Below are 27618 nucleotides of genomic sequence, written 5' to 3' on the forward strand. Positions count from 1 at the left end.
TTAATATCAAACCGTTTTAATGCTAAAGGATAGTATTATCTAGAATGTATCGAACGCCTTTAATTAAATCTAAAGAGCCCTTTCCAAACCATTTCTGAGCATGCGCAGTAAATGACGCAACTTTTCGAGCATGCGCACGTTTCTTCATCACCTGCCGCCTTGAACTCTGTCCATGCTGTCTGTAAAGATCGACTAATCTCCATTCATCCGTCAGAGTGAAGGTAATTTCTTCGTATTTTTCATTATAATATAATTTATCTAGTACTTTGTGATAATATATGGGGTAAATTTTTCTCTCCTCCTCTCTCTCTCAGGTTGCTAGCTGCCGTTTTGAGCTGTGCTGCTAAAGTGCATGTTGAAGGTACCAAATGCTTTCATATCACTTGCTTTTTGCTGATTACACAATTTTTTTATCGGTGTAACGGTACACGTAGTTGTAATATACTGTTTCGGTACGGGTCTGTGGTTTCGGCGAAAAAGACAAGGATTATGCTAATTAGCCGCATGCTTTTAGGCGAACGTAAACAAAGATGGCAGATTTATATTTGGACACAATTAGGGCTGTTGCAAAGTGAAATTCCAAAGTGAAATGTTTTAAAGGCACAGTTGTATTATTCAGGGATATGTTGAGTGTCCAAAAATGTCAGTTTTATTTTTGACATGTTTAATCTGACAATAGTGTATTGTTTACAAGAAAGTTAGATCATTTACTGATCAGATGACATACACAGGTCATTTTTATATTAAGCCTAAAAACATGTCAAGTAATTGTTTACTTGGTATCTTTTTTTATTGGTATATTTTGTTTTTGTGTACTGAAATTGTACCAAAAATGTACTGAACCGTACCAAATCAAAATTTTTGTGTACTGTTACACCCCTAAATTTTACATTTCTAATTTTTTTTATTTGGTCTCTTAGGTTATGAATGTGGTGTTGTAAGCTTTGCTCTACAAGTGTATCTAAAAGGTTCCAAATCCTAAAACACTTGAGACTTAAACACTCAATTCTTGGCCTGAGACACTCATATCCATGCATTTACAGTCATTGTCCTTGTACCTTCAAAACATGGGGTGGTCTTAGGACTCATCTAAGTCGTGCACATAATGCTAAGCCCTCTCGCACTGTAGAACATGGTATTTTGACTTGTCCTTCTTGTCCTGAAAGCCACATATCAACAAGCAGAGAATACTTCCTCCATATTAATAAACATCTCAAGAGGTTGGAGACAGTAGATTGTGTTTATAAAAATTGTTCTTTTAAAACCAATGTATATGGTACTTTTCAGACACACAAGAATAGAAAACATTCTACATGTACGTTAAGAGATTTCAAAAATGAAATAGTGAAAAGAACTGAATTTACAAGTGACCATGATCTTTCAGAGGAGTCTGCAGACGAAGGGCCTTCTGACTTGCATAGTGAAGCTGGTTTAGTTAGTGAAAATTTAGAGGAAGCTGTAGTTAAAAACCTTGCCTTGGTTTTATTAAAGTTGGAGGTCTTTTCACATGTTCCAACATCTGCAATTGATCATTTACTCGAGGGGCTACATTTTTTATTGACTACGTCTTCTTTACCCTTAACAAATAGTTTAACTTTGGCTGTTCTCAAGGAACATAATATCGAGGTTACTGCATCGCTAGTGAGTGAGTTGTGCACTGCATTATACAGTGAAAATCCACTACTGAAAAGTATTGCGAAAGGAGGATCACTTGAAACATCATTTAAGCGCAAGAAGTTTTACTATGACAAGTTTAATGTTGTTGTGCCAGAGGAATATGTTCTAGAGGAAAAAACTAACAAAACCTTTCAATATATTCCACTGCTGAAGTTATTGGAGCAGTTACTTCAACGTAAAGACATTGTTGGAAAGCTGGTTGACAACTATAAAAGAGGTCTTTCAAATTCACAATTGCTTACATGTTTTCAGGACGGTGAGAATCATAAGAATAATATTTTTTTTTCAAGTGGGGAGCTCAGAATTTCATTATGCCTATATATTGATGATTTCGAAGTGTGCAACCCGCTAGGAACATCTCGCAAAAAACATAAACTTTGTGCGGTTTATTGGATTCTGGGGAACTTGCCGTCTAGTTGCAGCTCAGCCCTTTCCTCAATCTACTTAGCATTGTTGTGTAAAAGTGAATTAATTAAATCTTTCGGTTATGAAAAAGTATTTGAACCTCTGCTGCGTGATTTAGTCAGACTCGAGAAGCAAGGTTTATTCGTGCCCCTCCTTGGTTCGGTTATCAAGGGTACAGTTCAGTGTGTCATCGCTGATAATCTGGGGGCCCATGGGCTTGGAGGATTTGTGGAGAATTTTTCAGCTAATTATTTTTGTCGTTTCTGTACAGCCCACCTTTCTGATATCAATACGCATGAGGTAAAGACAGGAGCATTTGAACGAAGAACAAAGGAAAATCATCTGCTTCATATCAAGACTGCTCAAGAACAAGGTGTGAACTGTTTAGGTGTTAGAAAATCCTGTGTGTTATCGGATAACCTCTCATATTTTAATGTTGTTACTGGTTACCCTCCCGACATTGTCCACGATTTCTTTGAAGGAATAGTTCCTGTTGAGTTGGCGCAGTGTATTGACATCCTCGTGTCCAAAAAGTATTTCACTCTCGAACAACTGAACGATCGTATTCGTTCTTTTCCTTACAAGGAAGGAGATAAAACAAACCGTCCCACTGTGTTATCAAAAGCTGTAAGTAAGAAGAAGAGGCGTTCTCTTGGTGGTAATGCACACGAGAACTGGTGTCTCATTCGCTTGCTTCCTTTTATCATTGGACCAAAAGTCCCTGCTGATGAACCAGCTTGGCTGGTTATTTTAGACTTAAAAGATCTTGTCGAGCTTGTAGTAGCTCCTGTTCATAGTCTACAATCTGTTGCATATTTGGAGTGTAAGGTCTCAGAGCACCGAAAGCGTTACCAACAACTATTTCCTAATCAAAAACTGATGCCTAAACACCACTTTATTGAGCACTATGCAGAAATGATCAAATGTTTTGGTCCTCTTGTCTCATTATGGACGATGAGATTCGAGGCCAAGCATAGTTTCTTTAAACAGGCTGTTCGGAACATCAAAAACTTCAGAAACATAGCTGGCTCTTTAGCTCGTAAACATCAGTTAATGATTGCATATAAAATGCTTTGTCCTGATGGTGAAAATTCTACTGATGTTACTCACGTGACAGAAGTGCCGTTGGATGTCCTTAAAGACAATGTTGTGAAAAGTATCTCTGACAAATATCCAGACGTGACTGCTGTTAACTTAGCTACTAGTGGTTTTGTGAACAACATTTATTACAAAAAGGGGATGATTGTTGTGCATGGATCGTGTGGTGGTCTACCTGATTTCTGTGAAATTCAACATTTGTGCATTATTAAAAACGAGACTCTCCTCATTCTGAAAAGACTAAATTCATGGTACAGAGAGCACTATAGAGCTTTTCAACTACAAACAACAACAGAAGTTGTTGTTGTATCCATGACAGACCTGGGCGACCTATACCCTCTATGCGACTATGAAGTTGGACACTTGCGGATGGTCACCTTGAAAAGGCATATTCACATTGGTAATTGTTTTATTTGATTTCACTCAATGTTAGATAAACATAATGTTCTTCAGACTGTATTGTTTGAGTGGTGTTTGATCATCCAGGAATTATCCATAGTATATAGTAGAAATATAGTAGAAATTTAGGAATATTGTCCACTGGACAGTATTTCTTAAAACAAAATCCCTATGATTAATTTACGCAATGCTCTTGTTTTTCAGCATGAAGAATGGCTGCTACTTTGAGGGTGATACTTGGAGTGGACAATTCATCCAAGTTGATTCTTCCTTCCGGAATCCCTGGTTCAGTGGACAGGTTAAAAGAAGAAATACAAAGACAGTTTGGATTGACCGAAGATTTCAGGTTGCAATATAGAGATGCTGAGTTTGACAATGAATACATGAACCTTACCACAACTGGGGACATTAAAGACAAGAGCACAATCAAAGTAATTTACACACAAAACCCGGCGCCCTCCACTGTGCCCACCACAGCTTCCACAGCTGCCTCCACAGGAACATCTTCACTGTTTGATTCACCATCCTTGCCAGACACTGACATCCTTTCCTCTCCAGACTCCAGTGCCTCATGTTCATCTCTTCGCTTGCGGAAATGGCCCTTAAACTTTCCAATACCAGAGTTTAGTTTTGGTGTGCAGTTTCAGTTAGAGAGAGCCCAACAAGAATATGTAAACAATGGGACTCTCTTAGACCCGAGCCCAAAACTCAAATCTGACATATTAGATATGTTGGCCTCAGAAATTGCAAAATACAAAGTTTATCCCTCAAGTGCAGATATTGATGATGTTGCTGAAGCATTAATACAAAAATATCCCTTTCTCAAAGAGACTGGATCTGTGACAGGCTGTGAAGGCTGGAAAGTAAGCATCAGATACAAAATGGCCAATTATCGTACCACGCTGAGAAACATAGGGTGCCCAGAGGTGGCAATAAACACTCTACAACACAAGAGAGAACGAGAGGAGAGTCCATGTCGAAACAAAGTAAAAAAAGCACGGAAAGCGGAAGTGAACTTCTTACCGCAATACCCTGCAGGAGAAACAAAGGAAAGTCTGGAGGAAGAACGGCAAGCACTACTGATGGAGGTGAAGAAAACAAACAATGATCAAATAATCAAAACAAAGATGGATAAGACGTTTGCACACCGAAGAAGAGAGGTGATTGAAGAGATGCCGTTCATTGCGGAGTTCAAGAGCAGATGGCCTGCCCTCTTCAAAGTACATGAGGTATGAGTTTGAGTCTTGTTTTAAAACTGTGGCCATTAACAGAAAATTACGGTTTACATTTCAGGACATTTTAAAACTCCAGATTTCATCTTTGTGCAGACATGATTTAGCCCTGGTTCCATCCTGATTTTGTCCTGTTTAAGACTTTGTTTGGTTTGGTTAGTCCTCCTGATCTAAACCTGGGCAGCACCAGAAGTAGTTGTCTGGGTTTAGATCAGATTTGGTCTGGATTTGGTACTGGTTTGAATTGAAGTATTTAAAAATTTTACTTTTTGAACTTTGTAGATCAATGCGGAGTTCACCCGAATCACCACCGTTCCACTGCTGTCCACATTCATGAGCAGTCTCGACCACTACTCTGACCAGCTGATGAAGATTTTACGGAAAAAAGGAGGGGAACCAGCACGGCGGATTGCTGCAGTGATGTCTCCAATTGGACAGGTATTCTCCTGTTGTGTTAGAATGTACTGTGACTACTAGATTGGTTGCAGGTTGATCTCAGTCCTGGTTATGAACCTGTCTTTATAACTGCCTTGGGTAATTTTATGCTTGTTCTGTCCTGGGCTCTACTTCTGTTCTCAGTTTTGGCTTCAGTTCTGGACTTGGTGCTGACTTAAAGCAGAACTAACTCATGCCCCTAGAGGCGCCATAAGTACCACTGTTGGCATAGTAACGTGTTTTGTTTTTTTTTTTTAACTCATTAATTGTCCATGAGAGTAAATACTACGCTGAGAAAAGACAAAGAGAGAGAGGACTATTGTACATTTTGCCACAACTCAGTGACAGAATGGAGATAATTTTTTTTACTCAAACTTGGCTGTAAATACTGCTAATGTGGCGCTTGGCCGCATAACTGATATTAAGTAGTGGGATAAAATTGGTTTTGCCCTTCAGTATATTGCAAAAGCAGACATTTATGAAAGTAGATCTTTGTCTGCTGTGCATCCAATTAAAACCATACATATTGATCCCCAACTAGCAGGCTTCGTTACTGTGACAGTGTTTCTCCATGCAAATTTTGAAATGTGGATTATAAACTCATCCCTTATGAACATTCTTTATTTCTGTGAAATAAAGAATGTTTAAAATTAGTTGGGAACAATTATGAATTGGTTAACAAAACAATTTAAAATTTATGTATTTTGTAAGTTCAGCGGTGGTCTCTCAAAACAATGAAAAAGTAATTGTCATACATGTTTTGTTTAGAGTTCCCGCATCGAAGTGAAGCGTGAATGCATCCTTAAAGCGCTCATGATATACCTGAATGAGAAGCCTCAAAACCTCATCAAAGAGTATCTGGTAAGTTTATTTTTAAGCCACAGTTGCAATCTCAACTATCAACTCAAAATTAGCCTGAAACTTTACCGCAACTATTCCAATAATCCGTAATTTCCTTTGCAACAATTCCTTAATTCCACAGATTTGCTAAATGAAAGTGAGTTTCTGATCAATTTAATCCATTTTACATGTTATATTTATGTTTAGGTTATTCAGACTGAAGCGGGGCTCATTGAAGGCTTTTGCCTCTGCTCCCCCTCTCGCTTGCCTGGGTCAGACTAACAGTGTGTGCCGCTGTGCGCTCCATCCGCAATTTGTCCATGTTTCATTTCTCTACTACGTGATCATTATATGTCTTAAACAGACACTTGTCCTTTGGTTTGTTCTCCTGAGTCTCATTCAGGGATCTGTGTAATCAGGGTTGTGTAGGATATTTAACTAAAATGGAGTGAATTTTGTGGTAGACAGATGATGGAATGCCTTCAATACAATGAATTTGAAATACATTTCTATGTCCTTTTCAGGATGTCAGCGTGATGGAAGCCGAAGAGCTCGAGGGGATTGATTTGGGCATTTATAAAATAATCCACGAAGGAGCACAGCTAGATGACTCCCTTGAAGATGTTGGCATCATCATCGAAAAGTGCACCGTCTTGCAGGATCTTAGTGATGTGGCGAGCGGGTGTGCACTTTTGTTTGGGCTAATTTACTGCCTCAATCTGAGCTACCCAAAGCCATTTCGTTACTTATTTGAGTTCTTTCAGAAAGTGCTCATGGGACTGGATGATAAGAAACTGTCTACCAAAATACAAGTCCTGAAGAACAAACTCTGCCAAAAGGAGATGCAATGACTGTTCAAGAGGGGAATGTCCAAAACATAAAACACAATTCTCTATTTTCTTGCTAAGGAAAAATTTGACTGTTTGAAAGTTGCAGTTTTTTTAATAATGGAAAAGGGAGGTCAAATGTCAAGTTGCTCATTTTATTTAAGCATTTTTGGTCTTTGCATTTAAGAAAATTTGCGAAATTTGCTGTATGCTGTTTTGTTTTGAATGAGAAAAAGAAAACTTACAATTCTGAATCAGATTTTTTGGACTGGGGACAAAATTGCCCAGATTGACTTTAATTTTTTATTTCACTTCTTACATATTTTCTGTAATTGCAGTATGCAGTGATTTTAGTTTGAGTTAAACGTTATAATGCCTTAAAAGATTTGGAATAGGTCAGATCTGCTGTCTTGGAGATAATCACCACGAAAAGTGACGTCTATGCCTGCCTGCCTTTATTAACCCAAATGTACCCACTGATGAACCAGCTTGGCAGGCTAGTTTAGACTTAAAAGGTCTTGTCGAGCTTAGTAGCTCCTGTCCATAATCTATCTCTGTTGCATATTTGTCTCTGGAAAGATTATTTTCAAATATTTCCTAATCAAAAACGGATGCCTAAATGCTTATTCATTAAGCACTAATTAGAAATTCTCAAAAGTTTTGGTCCTTTAATAGTTGGGAAAGTATCTTACAAGTAGCAGTACTGTGGTAAATCTGCAGACTGTAGCCATTGCAGATCTTCGACAGGAGTTCCACAAAATACAGTATTGTATCGGATTTGACATCCTACTGCACACTACAGTGTCACTTTGTTGAAACTGGAAAGTTGTTTCCAATGTTTACATTTTGGTCTATGCCTTTTATTTAATATTGCAGTATGCAGTGTTGTTCACTGTTGAAGCTTTGCCTCGTTAAAGGCTTTTGTAAATAAAGTTGTTAATGCAACACAATTTTTTTTGTATTTAGACTTTTTATGTAAGCCCTGGTGTACAAGAGTTTCCCATTGTAGGTTAAAGTTATTGAGTGTTACATAAATGTTAATGAGTATGTGTAAACAAGTGTAAAAAGGTTCCTGAGTTGTCACCTGTACTCTATAGTTAAGTGCTGGACCTTTCCTGAAGATCTTTGAAAGGTCCAGCACCTAACTACAGAGTACAGATGACAACTCAGGAACCTTTTTGCACTAGTTTTAATTACACCTAAACATTTAGCATATAAATATTATTAATTAAATCATAATTAATCAAATTAATTAAGGCCAAAGCACAGTGTAAATGGTACACTTAAATCAAAATTAATATTGTCAATTAAAACCAAAGTAATACTGTCAATAAAATGAACAAAGTGTGATTACATTCTAATTAATGATGATAAGTAATGACAATTGTGCAAAGCTGTAGCCTTTATATAACAATTTCACTTCAGATATACGTGACCATTGAGATTGCAGATAACAACCATATTGTTTTATGCTTAATTGACAGAGTTTTGTGGAAAAGATTGCCTTAACTTTATCAATTAAATTCAACGTTTTACTTCTTAGAGTGTATGTGGATTTCACAGGCAGGAAGGGAGCATGGTGTCAGGTCAGGGTCACAGTCACTTCACATTTTAACACACACAGATAAGCCTCAGTGTGTGTGTGACTTATGACTTTTACTTGCCCCCATCCCACAGCGGATTACATGCAAGGTTAGAGATGAGGGGCAAGGAAGAGCTTGAGATATTGAGACACACACACACACTGAACCAAGCTTAGGTGGTTTAAATCTATAAAGAACTTCTGTCGCTGTTGGAGTAACACATGGTTCACATGTAGAATAAATTGACTGTGTTTGTGTGTGTGTGTGTGTACCTGTGTTGACAGTACTGCCCATAGTGGTTGTCTCCACAGTCGCATATGTAGCCATGGGAGAAGCTGGGCTTCCTGTGACACTGAGCCTCGTTTTCACATGGATTCAGGTGGCAAGCATCAGTGCAGCTTTTCCCATAGTAACCTGTGAAAAGCAGACAGAGAATCTAATCTAAACTTTAACTCCAAAATTTATTAGTAAAGAAATAATTAGCTTTGAGAATTAGATTAATTTAATGCATAGATTACATGATCTTCCATATGAAAAAGAATAACATCCTTAAAACTGTTCTGACTGAACATCAGAGTAAACGGTTTGGCATTGGCATTTATGGGTGCAACCTATACTGTTGCACCCATAACTGTTTTCCTTAGAAATTTGGCACCAATTAGAAGTGAAACAAACAGGCTTTCCATTGGTATAAAATGCTTTGCCAAGAAACATTATTACAGCAAAGAAATCATTTTTAGCAGAAGACAACACATTATCCCTGTTTTAGCCTCGCTGCAGTGGCTCCCTGTACGTTTTAGGATTGATTTTAAGGTTTTACTGATTACTTTTAAAGCTTGTTTAGGTCGGGCACTCAGCTACATTACAGAGTTACCGACACCCTACGAGCCTCCCCACAGCCTTAGATCCTCAGGCAGGTCCCTTTTAGATGTGCCAGGGTCGAAACTCAAGACCAGAGGTTACCGAGCTTTTTCGAGCCCTTCGACTTAAACAACCTGCCTGAGGTGATAAGTCTGGCACCATCAGTATCATCTTTTAAGTCACTTCTTAAAACACACTCATATCAACTGGCCTTTTTATAACCCATTTATTTAAATTTTTACTTTATTTCTGACTTATTTATTGTCGGACTTCTGTCCGTCTGTCTAAATGTACTCATGCATGTGTCTTTACTTTGTTGAAATTTATTACCTCACTTTGCTGTGTGCTGTTCAGCACTTTGTAAACCTTGTTTTTTTTTTAAAGTTCTATACAAATAAAGATTTTTTATTATTATTATTATTATTATTATTATTATTATTATTATTATTATTATTATTATTATTATTATTATTATTATTATAATCAACCAATCTCAAATTTCCTTACTTTTTGTGCTGTTTATATTTTCCATCCATTTACCACTTGTAAATATGACAAAATTATTACAAATGCCACTAGAGAAATAAGTGACTGCTGAGAATTACAGTACTGTCAATCACTAAATCACAACTTAAAAGAAAATTACAGCCTCCTATTTATCTACAAGAGGTTAATTGTTCCTCAGCTAGAAGTTATCATACAATCAAACAAAGCCACAAAAGGAAAAATTAATAACAGATTCAAATTTAAAGAAAAATCATATGTAGTTATTTAAAATAAAAACAGTGGCAGCTGGGGTGAAAGAGTCTGTGCGGCATCTTGGAATAACACATTTGAAACCTGATGGAAGCAATCTGAACTCAGACAGTGGGTGACTAGAATCAGACAAGATTGACTGGGATTAAAAAAAAAAAAAACTGACAATGTAAAAAAATAAATCTTTTTACAATAGTACCTTGCAGCCTATCCTGATTTCTGAGTGTAGGTACATAGTGCACAAGAATAGCTTCAATACAAGAAGCTACTTTTTTCATGAAAGTTTTATTAACATTAAAACTGCAAGGATTCCAGTAAAAGTAGTTGTACTGGCAGGCTTTACTAGCCTGCAAACAGTTTCCTATGAAACGGCTGACATCCTTGTTAACTGGCTTTGATGTGTAACATTATATTGGTAATAATGACACACAATCCAGAGACTAAAAAGAATTCAACTGAAGCATTACGTTCCCCTCATAAAATACCGATTTGAGAAAAAGTTTAAAACATCTCTTTAGGACAACACAAAAAACTGCAACAACAAAAGCTAATACAGCCCACTTCAACAGAGCTAAACAAGCCTCTTCAACAGGAGGGCATTAAAACACACACATCAACCATTCACTTCAACATACACCTGTGCAGTGTGGTGAAGAAAGTTGTCTTCTCCTCAGCACAATCCCTAGATACTCCTCACGAACACACCAGCCTCTTATATGGTAATATGGGCCAGCACACAAACCCCTCTCTAAGTTAATGACTAAAGCAGAGTGCTTCACACACACTTTAGGGGGTACTTAACACAAACAAAGAAAGGTCTCTCACCCAGACCTGCATTCAGTTAAAAGAGAAGACTATGGGACTAATTAGTCCAGGGTAGTTTTATTTTAAGGACTAAAATATGTCGAGACCATATCATAAAGCATCACTTTCATGATGAGGTACAAATTAAAACAAATAAACTCACATGCATGTTCACTGATAAGGAATCACACAACGGCAAAAGCTTTTACATTAATTAAAGCTAAATGGTAATTACACAGCTATTACTAGAATGTGTTGCTTTAATCATTCCAGAAAAATGACTGTGTTTACTTGATATTTAAATATATTTATACCACATTTCTGCACATTTAACACATATTTTGACAGATTGACATATTTTAAGAGAAAGTTTATTTTAACTAAATGGACAAAAGTATTGTTTCAGCCTAAGGCTTCCAGTTTTACTTCAGTATTGTTGAGGGGTGTTTGACATCATATTGTACAGCTAGAAAAGGATACTGTGCTGAAATTGCACAGTTACAAGTGCTAGGACAAGAAAATGCTATGCATTATAAGAGCCCTTAGAGTATGTATAATAATTTAGAAAAAAGAATGAAAAACCACAAAATTGCTGCACTATTTTGCCATCTTGGTTACATGGTGAAAGGTGAGGGACCACCAATCATTTTCCTGCCAGTAGGAAAACACATCTTCAGGGGCAATGGTGGTCCCTGGAGGGGGAGGTGGTACTCAGTCGTCATGTTTTTTGGTTGTCAGTGGTTTACTGGTATATATATATATATATATATATATATATATATATATACATATATATATATATATATATATATATATATTTATTTTCAGGACAGCCTCAGTTATCAGATTAGGAGGCTAAAATGATATTAAATAAATACGGCAAAAGACATAGCACCATAAAGGCCAACCAAAAACACAAAACAGAATTTATTACTAACAGTGCTTTGCATATAATTCTCTCAAGTGTTGGCTTTAAGGGAAAAAAAAATGGCATTAAAAAAATAAACACACAACAGAAATTACTCATGTCTTTACATTTTTTCCTCCTCAAAGGACCACTATTTTGTTTGTGTGTGTGTGTGTGTGTGTGTGTGTGTGTGTGTGTGTGTGTGTGTGTGTGTGTGTGTGTGTGTGTGTGTGTGTGTGTGTGTGTGTGTGTGTGTGTTTTCAGACAGGCATTTGACTTTTCTGTCACTTGTTGATCTTTGGCTACTTGTGATTGGACATCACCATAAATTTAAGCTATCTAATTGGTCTAAAGTTTGATAGAAAGTGGCTTCATCATAATTTCTGTAGAGGTCTCTTAGCAACATTGTAGTGATTAGGATTTTTTTTTATTAGAAAATGTGACAAATAATGGTTTTGGATTTACCATGTAGAGTCTGTGGATAAACAATACATACTGCGGCTGGATTGTAAACCTCCTTAACGAGACATAAATACCTGGAGAACTTTCATAGATCACCTAAAGGGTGAGCTATCAATCACAATTCCCCCCACAGAATTACACAGTACTGTTCCGGAGAAATTACTGCCAATATAAGCGATCTAGCAGAGTTTTAAGGGTTAAACTACGGGTGTAATTGAACTACATAGATATGAGCAGTTGTCAACTCAGAAACAGCGTTGTTTTACTTTATCTGAGGACACTGTCTCCACACTAACTTTCACATCAACACTAGTCATCAAGAAAAAAACAAAGTGAAATATTTGAGAGCAATATATAACATTTTACAAAGAGTATCACACTATCAATAAAAAGCTGTTTTTTAGCAATAAAGTCTGGTTTCAAGGCTTCCTTTTTAATTTAACCGCAGTGACCTGAGGGACACCTCTGCAGATTGAAGAGAGACTGATGTGTCTTGTTAAGGTTTACTTCCCCTCTATAGCTGACTGCGGTGTGTGCAGCAGGCTTAAATGCTTTTTTCTACAGAAAATGCAGAAGACTCTCTCAAGCTTTTAGCCTTGACTGCTGCTTTACAATCACACAGCCTTTCAATGACTTCTTTTCTCTGAATATGTCATTCTAAAGCTGTTTTTTTCTTGGCCAAAAATAAAGGAATATGGCCTCGCTTTTTGCCCCACCTTCAGACAATTTTCTTTTTCCATCTTAGGTTTTCTCCTATTCTCTTCCTCCAAATATTTAAGGCATCATACAATTCTTCTGTTTTAATTGTACAGTCAAAGTCATGAGAAAGATTGTAGCAGTAATCCATTGTTCTTGTTGCTCTTATTGATTCCCCACCCTGCCCCTAACTGTACTCACATTCTCTAAAACACACCGATTCACACACTCAATCATCCTCTGTCAGCCCTATACATCTTCACACTTTCACCATGGCAACTGGCTGAGCAAGGCAGCAGTGGCCTTGGCTCTTTTCAGATGCTTATAATGATCCTGGCCTTGTCACAACAAAAGGCAACAGAGAGACATAGGAAGAGGATTGAGCTTGTAAGAACAAAGACAGGTAGATCATTTGACTGTAGATATCATTTTGTTCTCCACAGCTGGGTTTCAGCCAAAACAGTTCCAGTGCTAGTTCAGGGTTGGTGCGAGACAGAACCATTTCAGATACCATTTAAGCTTCTCCTTCAATAGATGGTTGACCCGTGCAGGAAGACAGCTTATATTCAAAAGGACAACAACAGATAACAGGTTTTTTTTTTTGTTTTCCCAGCAAACACACATCCCAGTATCACAGATTTAAAACACTGTTTTAAACAGCTGTTGATGTTTGTGCAATGTTTACTTGGGTCTCCAAAAGCTCCATGGTATTAATAAATGGTGATAGAAACAGGATTTATATATTTAGTTTCAAATCTATAAACACAAGCTGACTGGTTAAGAATTTAACAAATGGTGATTGTAAATGTAGCCGTTGCCAACTGAGCTGCGTTCAGAGACACAGCTGGTGATATAAAACATTTAGCAACAGAAAAATAGAGGGAGACCCGGCTCCTGCTTTCCTACTGCTACTTCAACTTCATCCATGTTGAATCTCAGCTAAGGTTTTATTGTTCTCCCTTTAGCTGGTCTGGTCAGTCTTTTTAACAACATCATCAGATTTAACATAAATAGTTGTTTTGTTTGGTCGTAAAACGTTTTGACACTAATGTATCACCATCAGTTTTGGTACAAAACTCATCCTCATTTTAATTTTTAGAGAACAGAGGCTTTCCTCTTGCATGCCTGCAATGAACACTGTTGGTGTTCCCAGATCTTCTGACATTAGACTCATGAACATGAACTGCATCCTAAATTTTGTCCATTTCTGAAGCTTTGTGTTAAAAATTGAAAATGTTTTGAGTCATAATTATGTAGTTCATAAACCTAAAAATGTTATTAGACACACTTTAATTGATTTAAGGTTAACATATCGTTGGAAAATGGGTTTTACAAGCTAAGAGTAAGTGTGCTAGAAGTTTTATGAATAAACATTTCAAATTTCATACAGCAACATTTTTATAGCCATGGAATCATGACCTCTCAGCCCTGGTCATTTCTAATTCTGACATCATACTTGATCATTAAATAACACTCATCTGTTACAGAGAACGACTTTACCCTGATTCAGCATCTTAAAGATATTTACTGTACGTAACACAGAGGAGCAGTGTGAAACTCATAAATCTCTTTCTTTTTCTCCCACAGGGACTGAGCTGAAAATACTGTAGCTGCAAAACACTTCCAAAAACAACCATATTGCACTTGTCTGACAAACTCCATTTACAGAAATATTTATTTTGCTTTTGCCTTTTTCAAATGACTCCTTTCTGCAATAAAACTGGCTATGAAAGCTTCTTTTAAACTGTGAGTGTGTTGGTTTTTAAAGAGCTCAGGGAACTAAAGTAGACATAAACATGGCTGTAATTTTTCATGTTAAATTGTTTTCACGTCAGAGAATTAGCCTGTAGCAACTGACTGCGCCTGTCAAGTATAGTAAGCTCTGATCAGCATGAATACCAAACACTTAAGGACACATAGAGCAAGGAACTGGAAAAAAAAAAAAGTTATCCAGGACCTTGTTTCACTGTGAGTGCATTAAAGTTACTGTGTGTGTGTGTGTGTGTGTGTTTTCTATGTAGGAGGTTGTAGTGCACAAATCAGATGCGCTGTCAATTATATTAGTCGCATTAAGCTATTCTCAGCACCAGGCCAAAACACACAAACACACAAATGAAAGGGAATTATTCAGAGGGCACCTCTTCATTTTTGCCTCTCTCTGCTTTTATTAAAGTTTGATTTGTCTCTAAGCGACATTCATTGTGTAACAGTTTTCATTTTTAATGCATTGTGCTGATGAAATGTAATGATAATGAGTGTGCCACTCTCTCTGTGCATGTTTACAGTAAATAAGCTTGCAGATTCGTCTCAGTGTGTATGTGTGTGCATGCAGGATTCAGTTTAGCTGTGAAGACACGCGTGCGTGTTTCCATTCTTGGTATGCTCCACGTTAATGAGTCAAGGTGTTAGCATTTGCTTGCGGGCTGGTGCAGGATGCTACAGGGAGAGCAGTGCCTCTGTTTCCTCCCCACGCTGTCAGGCCTGAGGCCTCCACTTAAAACACCCTATATCCTCCGTGCAACACACCAAGACATTACTCCTTCACTCCAACTTTGCTTTGATCTTACACTCTCATTTCCACCAACTTTTCTTTCTTGTAAACTTTCTTTTTCCTTTCTTCTTTCATCTAAAAGTAGATGCTGTGGTGTCAGGCTTTGCACAGAAAGTTTTTCTTTTGTTTTCAGTTATAAATGTAAATTACTCAAATTTCTTTTAAAACAGTAGCAGTTTTATTTTTCAAGCAGACATTTACAGCTGAAGTGCACAAAATAACAAGAGTCACTCAAATATCATTTCAGTAAAAGAAAAGCCTGCAACTTTTTCTCACATAGTGAGGCTGCTTTGGTTTGCAGGGCTGTTACTGATTTACGTTACTGAATATGTTTCACTGTTGTCAGCTACACAGTGCGTGTTGCCCTGATAGTTGCAGGTGACTGCAAAGTGTGTGATTTGAACTGGGTATGAACTTTACTACTATGGTGTAAGATATCAGCAAATAAGGCATAAAATAATCTGTTATCAATCCTTGGTCATTCGATACTAGATCAAGTGCCACAATTCAAAGTGCCATAATTTTAATCTACTACTAACGCCTTTATTAAAATACAGTGTTGCTCACAGCATCTGATGTCAGTGGATCTTGTGTGAAACAGCACTGCCACTAGCTTTGGTAAAATGGCAATATATGATTAACTGGGATAAAATTCACACCATCAGAGGCAGCCTGATTTCAAGATAGCAGTTACAAAAGAATCTACCCAAAAGCACAGTCGATCCAGAACAATCATTGTCCAATACTGGCAGTTATGAACATGTTTCAGGTGTGAGAACAATCAACAATGGTGGCCCATCATGAAGCTAGCGATAGCATCAATTATAAGAATTTCAGCTTCTATTAAAGAAAACTGTGGAATAGATTCATTTCTTCTAACTGGCTTGACAAAAGTTTGGCCTTACATGATTGACAGTGACGGACAGCAGCTTCATTTCTGTTTTTTTTAAGTTCCCATCTTTAATCTTAAGCTCTCTACATTTGCTCAAGAGTTACCAGGAGGGTTAAAGTTACATCCAAATGTTTCTTCAGCTTTTACTCAGTCTTTACTCGTGAGTTGAAAAGTTATTTCATAATGACCTAAATTGATAAACTTGATAAGAGGGAAAGTAAAGCTGTTTATGCAAAAAGCCAGTTTCAGATGTAAAAGAAAGATGTCATGAAGACGAAATGGTCCCAGTTGCAGGACTGACTAATATCAGAGGCAGCTGAGAGAAAGGTGAAGATTTTAATTGTAGCAGGAGACACAACTGAACACTATACAACTAACACAAACGAAGACTAAGGAAGTGAACAGACTAGCTGACAGAGAGACAATTAACTAACAGGACAAAGGAAATACTGAAGGAACTAATTAGAAAACAAGATGCAGGTGTGACAGACTGACTGGGAAATGGGCAGCAGGAAAGCAAACACAATACAAGGGAATAAACTCAACAACATAAAAGAGGAAAGACAGAACTCAAAATGGCAAGACTAGAAACTTAAACTAACAGAACTAAAAACCCTTAAACCATGACAGATGTAACTAATACTGAAAAATGTTGAACAGCTATCAAATGAACTGGTTGCTTCCTGTTTCTCGATGCTTTTCTCTTTCATTAGGCCCATTTTCCTCCTAATTTACCACACGATTTCTTGTTTCCTTGTCCATTTAATCATAAATATGAATTATCTCCTGTAATTGTCTCTGCTTAGTTGGTCTTTCAGGTTTAATCAATACCTGCAGAACAAAACTGCAGCTGTTGTATGAATAGCTGCTACTAAAGCTCCATATTAATATCAGATACCACAGTTTATCCTCCTCCTTGCTTTCACACTACTTTCTCTGTTGTGCATTTAGCTGTCATGTTAATTTTCTCGAACTTCCCTGCATGTCGCTGTGTACATGTATTCCCAAACGTGTCACCGGTGTTTTCAGGCTGTTTGATTTGAATGTCTCACGCCCTCCTTTCTTTTTTTCTCTCCTCTTGCTTCAGAACTTTCTGTTTATTTTATACTATTTCTGCCAACCGCCTTTTCCAGCTCATTAATCATTAACATTTTCAGCCCTTTGTTCCTCCTCTCCATTTTTGAGTATTTGGTTGTTTTCTCTCTCTCTCTCTCTCTCTCTCTCTCTCTCTCTCTCTCTCGGTCCCTCTCTCCATCACTCCACAAATGCTACATGTTTTCTCTGCTCTCTCATCTCTTTTCCACCCTCATCTGTTTCTCTTTTAATCATATTTTTTTTCCCCCATATTAATTCTACCTCATTATATTCACCTTCGGAGACTTGGAAGCTGGCCTGCAGTCTGTCTTTGATTCTTGGTCTCAGGTGGATGTGGACTCATTATGCAAACCCAAATATCAGTTTAACCTAGTTAGAGAGTTGGCGGACACCTAGACAGATATGGACACATAATTATTTCCCTTCTCTCTTAAAATCAGCTGTCTTCCTTCACTTTCTCTTCTGAAGCATCTTTTTTTCATTGTGTTCAAATTATTAGAACAATTTCCACGGCTCACAGGTTAGCAGATTTAACATGCCTGAAATGGAAAATTACTCATGGCTGTGTCAATGGCCAATTTATTTTGTATTGGCAGACGCTGACAGACTTAAAAGTTGTTTAAAGCCTTGAATTTTGTCATTAATTGATAAATCTTAAAGAAGGACTGCGACAATTATACATCTAAGACCTTAACAGTTTCACAACCATCCACAGTTTTGATCCCCTCTTCTTGTTCTGCAGTCCAACCAACACGTCATGAAAGTCAAGTAAAGTGCAGCAGCTCAGTGCAACTAAAATACAAACAAACAATTTAGAGGAAATAAGTCAATATGGACTTAAAGTGGATGCTGCCTTTTGAATAATCAAACACATTAAAGGGAACTGCAGCAAAAACAGCTGTAATTAGGTTTTGCATCTTTGCCTCAGACCGAGGACTTTGCATTGCTGCTTTCATTTTGCTCTGAAGTCCTAGTCTGCTGCCACACTGGAGACTGAAATTACCAGCATCCGTTTCACCAGTGGTTTGAAGTCATTAACTCTTTTAATGGGATATTTCCAGATTCAGCAAGAACACATATGTCAGGAAAGAAACTCCAGAGACCACACTAATGGTGCACCATGCTTGCTACTGCACCCTGCTGTGGTCTGTAGCAGTCCCAGACATGTGGTGGTGATGTTTACAGAAAGCTAAACAACAGACAGTTAACTAACAGGGGTGTCTATTACAGGTGTTGTAGGTTGCTGTACATTACACAAGAGCACAGTGCTTTACTTTAAGATTTTTTTTCTTTGATTGTAAAAAGTAATTATGTAAGAGACATAAGGTTTTTCGGTAAATGCAACAGTTGAAGTGTACACACAGGTAAGATTATGTGACAGCCATGGCAAAGAAACAGGATAAACAGATAAACTGTTTAATCCATGTAGTTGATAGTAAGAACCCCAGAGATAAGTTAGCTAATGACACGCTTGATTTGCCAAACCAGTGAACAGGTAGTCTCAATTAAAGAAAGTTTCATTTAATATGACCATGATTTGGTATATAGAGACCCCCTTTTAGAGGTGCAGTTCCTTCCATTAATCTGATGGCAACTGAACATGACTGATTATCAGCAGCTTGGTACCTTCCTATAATAATTTACAATAGCAATCTTTCTAAGCTGAACCTGGAAATATTAATTTTATCACTTTCAACATTCAGTCACGTTTATGAACCAGACTTTGATCTTAAATTGACAATATGTACTGCTTTTAAGAGGAATCTGGCAGACTGTAGGTCCCCTCTGTCTTTACTTCATAATGTCAAGAGGTTTTACATTTCAACAGCTTGGTTGTCTGTGCTAATTGTTGCTTTGTCATGATTTTAGCACTTTATGTCCTACTCTGCATAAATACCTTTAGTTGTTATTATTTTATTGTTGTTTCAACAGCTAATTTAACACCTGGCCCCGTGAAACCAGTTAAATATTACCTATTTGGCCAAGTCTGGCAAATTTCCAGTAATGATTAATGAGCTAGGCGAACTGTTTAGTGTTCACTACAGCATGTTTGCTTTTGCTGCAGCTTCTCCTCTCACAAACATTCATTAAGTTTTCTTTAGTATTTATTCCAATTCAGGGTTGAGGGTGGCTGGAGCCTATCCTGGTAATTAGCGGGCAAGAGACAGGGTACACTCTGGACAGGCCACCAGTGTATTACAGGGCCAATACAGAGAGATAAAACAACCATTCACACTCACTCCTAGGGAGAATTTAGTCACTATTTACCTAACATGCATGCCTTTGGACTGTGGGAGGAAGCCAGAGTACCTGAAGAGAACCCACGCACACATGGGGAAAATATAGAAACTCCACACATCAAACCCCTCCCCAGCTCCCCCAGCATTGATGGAGGAGATAGTGTCTCCTGGTGAAGTGAAAGACCATGCTTTGGTGCAAAGAAAGTTAGATGCTTCTCTGCGCATCTCAGTGACTTTTCAGCAAGTTAAAACATGAAGAAATTTGATATTTTTAGCTGCTTTATCCACCGCAAGTGTTTTCACACAAATGAGACTTGTCATGAGTTGTTTTAGTAGTATGACACCATCTTATTTAACAACTGACTCAGTAAGGCCTGTGGTGATGAATTGTCCAGTTCAATGCATGGCTTGTAGCTCTCTCTTTTGCTATTGTATTTTTCAGAATTAAATTGGATGGGAACATAAATGTGATAAATATCTGAATGTTGAATGCTGCTGCATTCAGCATGATAAAAAATTTATCTTTTTCATGCTGCATCATAAAACCGGGGATTGCATATATATAGTACAGAACGTAATACAAAATATCCAAAGAAAGCTCCAACAACTCTTTTCAAAATATATAATTCTTCAATAGTAAGATTATAAATAACTATTATTGATGCATGACTAAGTGCAAATTAAAAGCAACATTCATCAGGCTGCAAATTATACAGAATCTTAAAAAATGTTCTTCGTGTCATTATCCTTGTGTAATGAGTCCTCTCTCACTGGAGTCAAAGAGTAATCAACCTTGTTTTAAACTTGTAATATTTAATTGTGCACTTATGTAAATGAACCTACTGGAAATGTTCCAGAAAAAAAGTTAATCTAAGCCTCTTTTTCAAGCTGGCTGGACCTTCCAAATATCACAGGCCACAACAGCAGGCAAGCATGTCTTGTTCCTTCACACAAACCTCAACAAACCATTAAATCTGTTCACTCACCTGGTTCACATATACAAGTGTGTCGCTCCCACAGGTCTGTACACCGGCTATGAGCAGGACAAGGAGACGAGAGACAGGGGTTGCCAACATTACAGCCAGTCTCCACTTTGACAGCTCTGGATGGGCGGGGCAGGGCTGGGGCATCCGGCCGTACACCCAGTCGAACACCCTGCAAATAGAGACAGATTCATGTGACTGAGCAGAGAGAATATGACAGACTATTTCTTATTTCTTATGTGAGGATATCAAAGGCTTCCATTCGCCATCCATCACATTATAACATTTCAAATTCAGTTCATCCATCCTCACCTGTATGCATCCTTTTATACCATTCTGAACTTCTCCAGCGCCCAGCACTCCTCCCACATGCAGATGTTTCACCTTCAAACCATGAATTTCATTTCCCACTATCACAGTTCCCTATGGATAAGTGAGACAGACAAGAAGTTTAATCAATAATGGACAAATACAGACTTTTAAATGAGTCAAAGACACACAAGAGACATGTTTAATACTATTATCTGTTTACATAGAAAAACTCGGTCAATTTTATTTATTTTTTTTTTATTTGAAAACAATAGCAAACAAATCAAGTTAAAATTTATTTCAATGTCACAGCAGCAACATTTGACCAAAGTACTGCACACAATGACTGTGCTTGCTTGATAAATGCCAAAATATTCTACTCAACCATGTCTAAAAGCCAATGAGAAGACGTGGGATTTCAGGAGAATTTTAACATGATTGAGGCTCTGGATGTGGAGCAGAGCCTGGATCATGAAACATCCAGAAGTTACTGATTCATAGACTTTGATGCCCTGAACTATGAGGCTGTAAAACTTCAGACAGATGTGGAGGCATCATGCCTTTGAGACTCTTGAAAACAAACAAAATTCTAAACTGGATCCTGTAATGAACTGGAAACCAGTGTAGAGAGACCAGTACAGGTGTGATGTGATCCTGCCGTTTTTTACTTGTTAGAAGGCAGAGTGGCTTCATTTTGTTCAACATGCAGGCAACAAAGTGACCATCTATTAACACCAGCATGTAAAAAATTACAATAATCTGACTGAAAAGTAATAAAAGCACAAATCACTCTCAAAGTCAGGCAGAGGGATCTGTCCCTGACTGTACATCTCTAAAACAGTATAGCAAAGCCTAAATATGGTTTGTTGGTTTGAACGGGATGACAGATTAGTAAGTCATCTGTGAAACTATGAAAAGAGATGTTATGCTTTTCAAAAATGGACTTTAGAGGAAGCATACATAATGAAAGCAACAGCAGATTTTTAGAAGCTATTTTAGAGTTTTTATTATTATTATTATTTTATTTCATTTACTTATACATCTTCATTTGCCAGGCAGGTTATAACTGTATGAGTCTTGTGTCAATCAAACAAGAGAGAAGGAGAGTGTGAACAGACGTAATCATTAAATGATCATTAAATAAAGCTTGATTTAAATAAGAAATCAGTGGAGAGAATGCCAGCCATCAGGTAACAACACTAACAGAATAAAAAAGCTATGTTGACGGGCAGCTTAGCACATGGGAAGAATCAAAACAAAAATCAATGATTTCCATTCATCATCATTTCAGCAGCAGAGGGAGATGCTAAAAAGGACAATAGGATATATCAGACGGTAGACACACACATGCCAAACCCTTTCAGGGTGTGTTGCTGTTTAATTTTCTGCTGTGATGTTTAATATTTTCATCTCCAAATGCTTTCTGCACCATTTATTCAGTGTCTTACTCGATCCACTTTGAAGAATCATTGTGGTGAACAGCAGCACCAAGATGAAAGACATTACAGCTGCCTGATGAGTCGAGAATTAAAACAGCATGAAAACAAAACTGTTTATTTTCCTTCAAGCAAGCCAAAAATGATAAAGAATGTTATTGTTGCATATGTGCAGCACAAATTCGCGCGCATGCACATCAAACAGACATCATCCAGTTCAATCTGACACAGTAATCCACTAGAGATTAAGGGAACTAGGATTAGTGTCCCACATCTTGGGGAGTCTGATGCTACATGGATGTAAAAAGCCTCTGCATGTTACAAATATTTGTATGTGTGTGTACTTATTCAAAGTTTATATACTTAAGGGTTCAAAAGTTCTGTGTCAAAATTTATACGAAGCACAACAATTCAGTCTTTAGTTGTTAAGATGCTCAAAATGAGTCATCAGTGAAAAAAGAAAGAGGCTCAAGATTTACAAATATGAAATAAGATTATTTCACTGTGTGATACTGAGTCAGGCTAAAACATCTTTACAGATTTGTGCGACTGTGGTTACCTGAAAGAGTCCAAAGTCAAGCCGCAGTGTGGCGACGTATCGCGTCTCGCGGCCACTGCGAACGTCTCGCAGCTCCAGCTGGAGGTCGTGCCACCGACCATCTGCCACTTGAACTTGATCCAATCGCAAACGCACTGGTCTGGTTGAGCCGCGGGTCACTGAGAACACCAGCTGACCATTTGTCACCTGTGAGAGAAGAAAATGTGCAAAGTAAATATCAGAAAAAAACATGAGACGAAAAAGGAAAAGGAGTATGCAGTGTATATACTTGTGTTTGTGTGTGTGTAAGGATTGTGTGTGTGTAAGAGCTCTAATTTCTTGGCAGCAGTCCTGCCAAGAGTCGGTGAATCTAAAGCTTTCATTGTAAGTACAGTGAGTACAAAGCTATCTTTAGATGTGTTATCCTGAGGCAGAATATTTGTATTATGCCACTGAGACCTAAGTGTAATGTTGTCATTATCAGAGTGACTGCAGCGAACACATGCAGCTGAAGTCCTTAACAACTCTCTCATCCATTGAAGTTTATGGATAGTTTTTATCCTGGATCTCATTTGAGGATACAAGAACTGCCTCCCAAAGTTGCTGTTTGGAGGTATACTGCCATCCATCCTCATCTTCCTTTTAAGGACACTTCACAGGTTATCAATAGGGTTGAGGTCAGAGGATGATGTTGGTCACACCAGGAGGTTTTCTGCCTTTATACCCATTGCAGACAAAGATTCAGTTGTATTTTTCGTAGCATGGGATGGTACGTTGTCTTGTATAAAAAAAAAGAAAGTTTTTCTTGTTATACCATGGCAGGATATGATCAAAGGTGGGCTTAAACAATCAATGATTTTATTAAAATCAGTTCAAATTTCATTAATCCAATATTAATTCATAAAACCGTGAAATCAATTTCTCTTATCTATACATTTCCTTCTCCGGTAATAACAGTGGCCCTACTCTTGCGTGACTTACCGATGCTCGATAAGATCACAGCTTATATACTGAACTGAAAGGTCGGCTGTGTTGCTTCCATCCAAAATCAGCTTCTCTCATCTACTTGATGCCAAATTTGGACTTTTAAAAAGGGACTGTAATAATTTTGTTTCTGGACACCTGGTGATATAAGGCTGGAAGACTATCAGAAACGGTGTAAGATTACAATCACCCGTAAACTATTAGGCAGCTTATTATTAAAACCAAGGGCTCCACCATGTTCAACAAACACTGAATGTTAAGAAAACAACTGAAAGTGATGTCGCCATGCACATATGTACTATAAATCTGATAATTGATTGGTAAATGTAGACACTTACGAATATCGTATTTCAGAAGTGCATGTAAACGTGTCATATCATATTATTACAGTAATCTGATTACTACAAGATATTTGAGTTTTATGGTCATGTAAACGGGCTCAGTGTTAGTAAAAATGGTTTTCTGAGAATGTCTTTAATATTTAAGAAATACTGGTCTTGTTACATAAATATTTGTAAATTAATCAAACCACATTTAATTGAAATCGAATCGATTCAGGCTGTCGTGATTTCAAATTTAATTAAATTGAATTGATTCAGGAATTTAGTGATAATACCCAGCCCTAATGATAAATTTGAAACTGCCATCTCACTCCCCATCATTCCAGTCCAACGTCTTGACCATTCAGTGTAGCACAGCATTCATCAGTGGATGAAACTGTTTGAAAATTAGTCTTAATGTATTTCTGAGCCCACTGCAAGCATTTCTTTTGTGAGCATTAGTAAAGGGGGGTCAATATAGAGGTTTTTATGCACAACTGGTGTGTCCTGCATCGAGAGGTTCATGGGATTCCACTAGCAGCTTTGTCACAAAATGATGCACTTCCCTTATGGAGGCTTCTCCGTCTTTATCTGAACAAACTAGCTTGATCTCTGAATCACACACACGTTTTTTATTAGTATGGTGATGTCACTTTGGTTTTTATAAAATGTCTAATGTTTTCATTCTTTTTGCGAGGCATTGTACAGTTTCACACTTTTCAGTTACAAAAAAGATCCTTTATTTTGCCCATACTGCATGGACACTGTGGCTAGCCTAATAAAAACCTCCATAAGTAGTTTCCTCTTAATTAAGCTCCCCATGGGAAAGTAGTCATCAAACCTGTCTGAAATTGGCATCAATGATCTAATCAGACAGGAGAAACAACACAAGTGCAATCTTCTAAACCCAAATCTTTAATTAAATTAAATTCTACATGTAAATTAATTATTTTGAACACAGTGTGTGTTTTAGCAGCTAAATCTTCTGGGTTTAGTGATATGTGGTTAAACATAAAAAAAAAAATAAAAAAAAAAAAAATTCTCCACTGTTTTTATCTGTAGTGCTGTTTTTTTCATTATGAAACACAATAATAAAACATATCTCATGTTTCATTAAAATGTTTGACAGCATGCTTGTGTGTGTGTGTGTGTGTGTGTGTGTGTGTGTGTGTGTGTGTGTGTGTGTGTGTGTGTGTGTGTGTGTGTGTGTGTGTGTGTGTGTGTGTGTGCCTACCTGGAACAACAGACTGGTGTACTGGCCAGCCTGAGCCTGTAGCAATGTCCCCTCTCGGGCTCTTGTTCTAAATACCAGGCCAAGGTACCAGGGCGTGGAGATGGTCACATCGTTTTTCAGGTCCCACCATAGGGCGCTGTTACCGAGGAAGCGGTGTGGATGTGGCATCACTAAGTTAAAGTTGAGAAGAAAACTCTATAATATTTACTGTATTTTCAGTACAAAAGAACAAAATCAGGTTAAAAACCCTCTTTGGAAATTAACTGTGTTCTGGGTATTTGTCCCATGTGCATGTTCAGCTTCACCTGGGATTCTTGTCCCTTTATCAAGAGTGATATCCTATTGTGTTATGAAAGGGTCTCCACTCTTCAGATCAGAGCATCTTCACAGTGATCAAAAGTTTTTAAACAACCCCAAACAATGCACATGGATACAAACCAGATCATTGTCAGTCTCTGATTTCCGTTTGTTCCTTTCTTTGGTTAATTGCCATGTAAATGAAACATAGCATGACTAAACAAATGTCCAGATATTTTCATTGAGCAGAGAATGAAATGTCTCTGGAAGCAATTGGACAGACATATAAACAACCAGACCAAGAAAACTAGTTCTGAGTGATGTGACTCAACAGTGAGACTCCGTGTAGTGATTTCCATGTCTAAGAACTCTGTGACTGGTGATAATACCAAATTCTGTCAATATATATATATATATTTTAAATAATAGATTTTAAAAATGACATTATGTGTTCACTCCTTACAGAGTGATTCATAATGATAACATAGATATTGTTGCTTTACACTGTCAGACACAGGAACAAAGTCATTTTATTTATTATTGAGTAAAAAACAAATAAAAAAACAACAACAAAAAGAAAACTATTTTACTTTCCAAGCATGTTTTGTCACAAAATTTCCCTTCAGGGTTGGATAACTGAGCTCCCAATCAAGCAGTGTCAGTAAGTATTAATGGGTAAAACTGAATTCACCTGGGTAACAGATCAACCAGTCGTGTGGGGGCTCAGTCAGTGTTTATCTGTGTCCAATTATATCAAGGTAATGAAGCCAGGTATCAAGTGTGTCTCTTTCTTATATGTCAAGTTTAATGAGCCTTAATGAAGCTCTAGATGTTGTCTTCCATGATTCATTTCTCTTTCCTTTGAAATGACATCTACATGGGCTGAATTTCCCCAGCCCTCTTTCTCTGCAAAAATATGGGTTTCATTTGTAAATGTCGCCTCAGCCACAAAGTTGGCATGTATTGAGAAGGAAATAGTGAAGTATTTGGGAAACTGTTTAAGAACAGTTGAAGTCACAAATTAATGATTGGCAAAGCATTTCTAAATCTGAACTGGTGAGGAAGTAAAACAGGAGTATCTGCTGTATTTATGAATTAGAAAGAACCCTGGTAAGGAGTTACCTGAATAACATTATTGTTGGTAAGCCATAAAGTCAAATAAGTGCTCCATTTAAAAAAGTTAAAAATCGTTTTTTTATTTCTGTCTATTATGGTAATCACACCAAAGTGGCATAGTGTAGCATGTACTAGGCCTATATTACCACAGGACAAAAATAAATGTAGCCTCTCACCATGGCTGCAGTCCTTCCCTCCATATCCTACGGGACAGTCACAGGAGAAAGTTTCCCAGCTCACCCTGCAGGTGCCACCATTCTGACATGGGTTGGACTTACAGAAGGGGAGTTTGGCACTACAGCCTATAAACAGCAACATAGGTCATTAAAGTATTTGTATTTCCACAAATAAATACAATTAGTTGCAAGATATTTGATACATTTTGGTGGTGCTATTTTCAGCTGTGTGTAATGATTTTCTATAATCAATGAGCATATTCAAAAGTAATTCATTTTTAAAGGCCAACCATCTTCATTACCATTAATGACGTGTCATGCATTGTTATGATCCATCCTTTGATTGGGGTTTATCTTTAAAATCACAGTGGAGCTTGAAATATTAGGTGTGTATATACTGCTTATGTATATACATATGCAATGTTATAAGGTCAATAGAGGTTTAAAAAATGACTGAACCATTTG

At 37.4% G+C, this 27618-nt stretch overlaps 2 protein-coding genes across 8 annotated transcripts in view; one reads left to right on the forward strand and one right to left on the reverse strand.

Annotated features, from left to right (window-relative positions):
* celsr3 (cadherin, EGF LAG seven-pass G-type receptor 3) overlaps positions 1 to 27618 on the reverse strand; it is a 112600-nt gene that overhangs the window by 33510 nt on the left and 51472 nt on the right. The window contains exons 10-15 of the mRNA XM_042003003.1: positions 27154 to 27279; positions 25565 to 25734; positions 23048 to 23233; positions 21056 to 21166; positions 20747 to 20915; positions 8769 to 8910 (exon numbers count right to left, since the gene is read on the reverse strand). Of these exons, the coding sequence (XP_041858937.1) occupies positions 8769 to 8910; positions 20747 to 20915; positions 21056 to 21166; positions 23048 to 23233; positions 25565 to 25734; positions 27154 to 27279 (904 nt within the window). The remainder of the gene's footprint in view (positions 1 to 8768; positions 8911 to 20746; positions 20916 to 21055; positions 21167 to 23047; positions 23234 to 25564; positions 25735 to 27153; positions 27280 to 27618) is intronic.
* On the forward strand, positions 135 to 7893 carry LOC121651110 (sterile alpha motif domain-containing protein 3-like). Of its 7 annotated transcripts, XR_006012397.1 has the most exons (8): positions 135 to 221; positions 315 to 361; positions 921 to 2455; positions 3500 to 3580; positions 3784 to 4808; positions 5094 to 5249; positions 6015 to 6107; positions 6611 to 7893. XR_006012397.1 is itself a non-coding variant. In XM_042003006.1 (7 exons), exons 4-7 carry the CDS (start codon positions 3792 to 3794, stop codon positions 6935 to 6937), a joined length of 1593 nt encoding a protein of 530 aa, XP_041858940.1. In that variant the 5' UTR covers positions 135 to 221; positions 315 to 361; positions 921 to 3580; positions 3784 to 3791; the 3' UTR covers positions 6938 to 7885. The 7 variants fall into 7 exon arrangements, 5 of the variants coding, with proteins under 5 accessions (XP_041858940.1, XP_041858942.1, XP_041858941.1 ...); XR_006012396.1 differs by having other exon boundaries at positions 921 to 3580; XM_042003006.1 differs by having other exon boundaries at positions 921 to 3580; positions 6611 to 7885.

This window comes from Melanotaenia boesemani, chromosome 13 (assembly GCF_017639745.1).
Source record: "Melanotaenia boesemani isolate fMelBoe1 chromosome 13, fMelBoe1.pri, whole genome shotgun sequence".
In the NCBI taxonomy this organism is placed as follows: domain Eukaryota; kingdom Metazoa; phylum Chordata; class Actinopteri; order Atheriniformes; family Melanotaeniidae; genus Melanotaenia; species Melanotaenia boesemani.

Coding starts and splice junctions, on each gene's coding strand:
- LOC121651110 (XM_042003006.1), top strand. CDS start 3,792: ATGGCTGCTACTTTGAGGGTGATACTTGGAGTGGACAATTCATCCAAG. Junction 4,809..5,093: donor CCCTCTTCAAAGTACATGAG/GTATGAGTTTGA, acceptor TGAACTTTGTAG/ATCAATGCGGAGTTCACCCG. Junction 5,250..6,014: donor TGATGTCTCCAATTGGACAG/GTATTCTCCTGT, acceptor TGTTTTGTTTAG/AGTTCCCGCATCGAAGTGAA.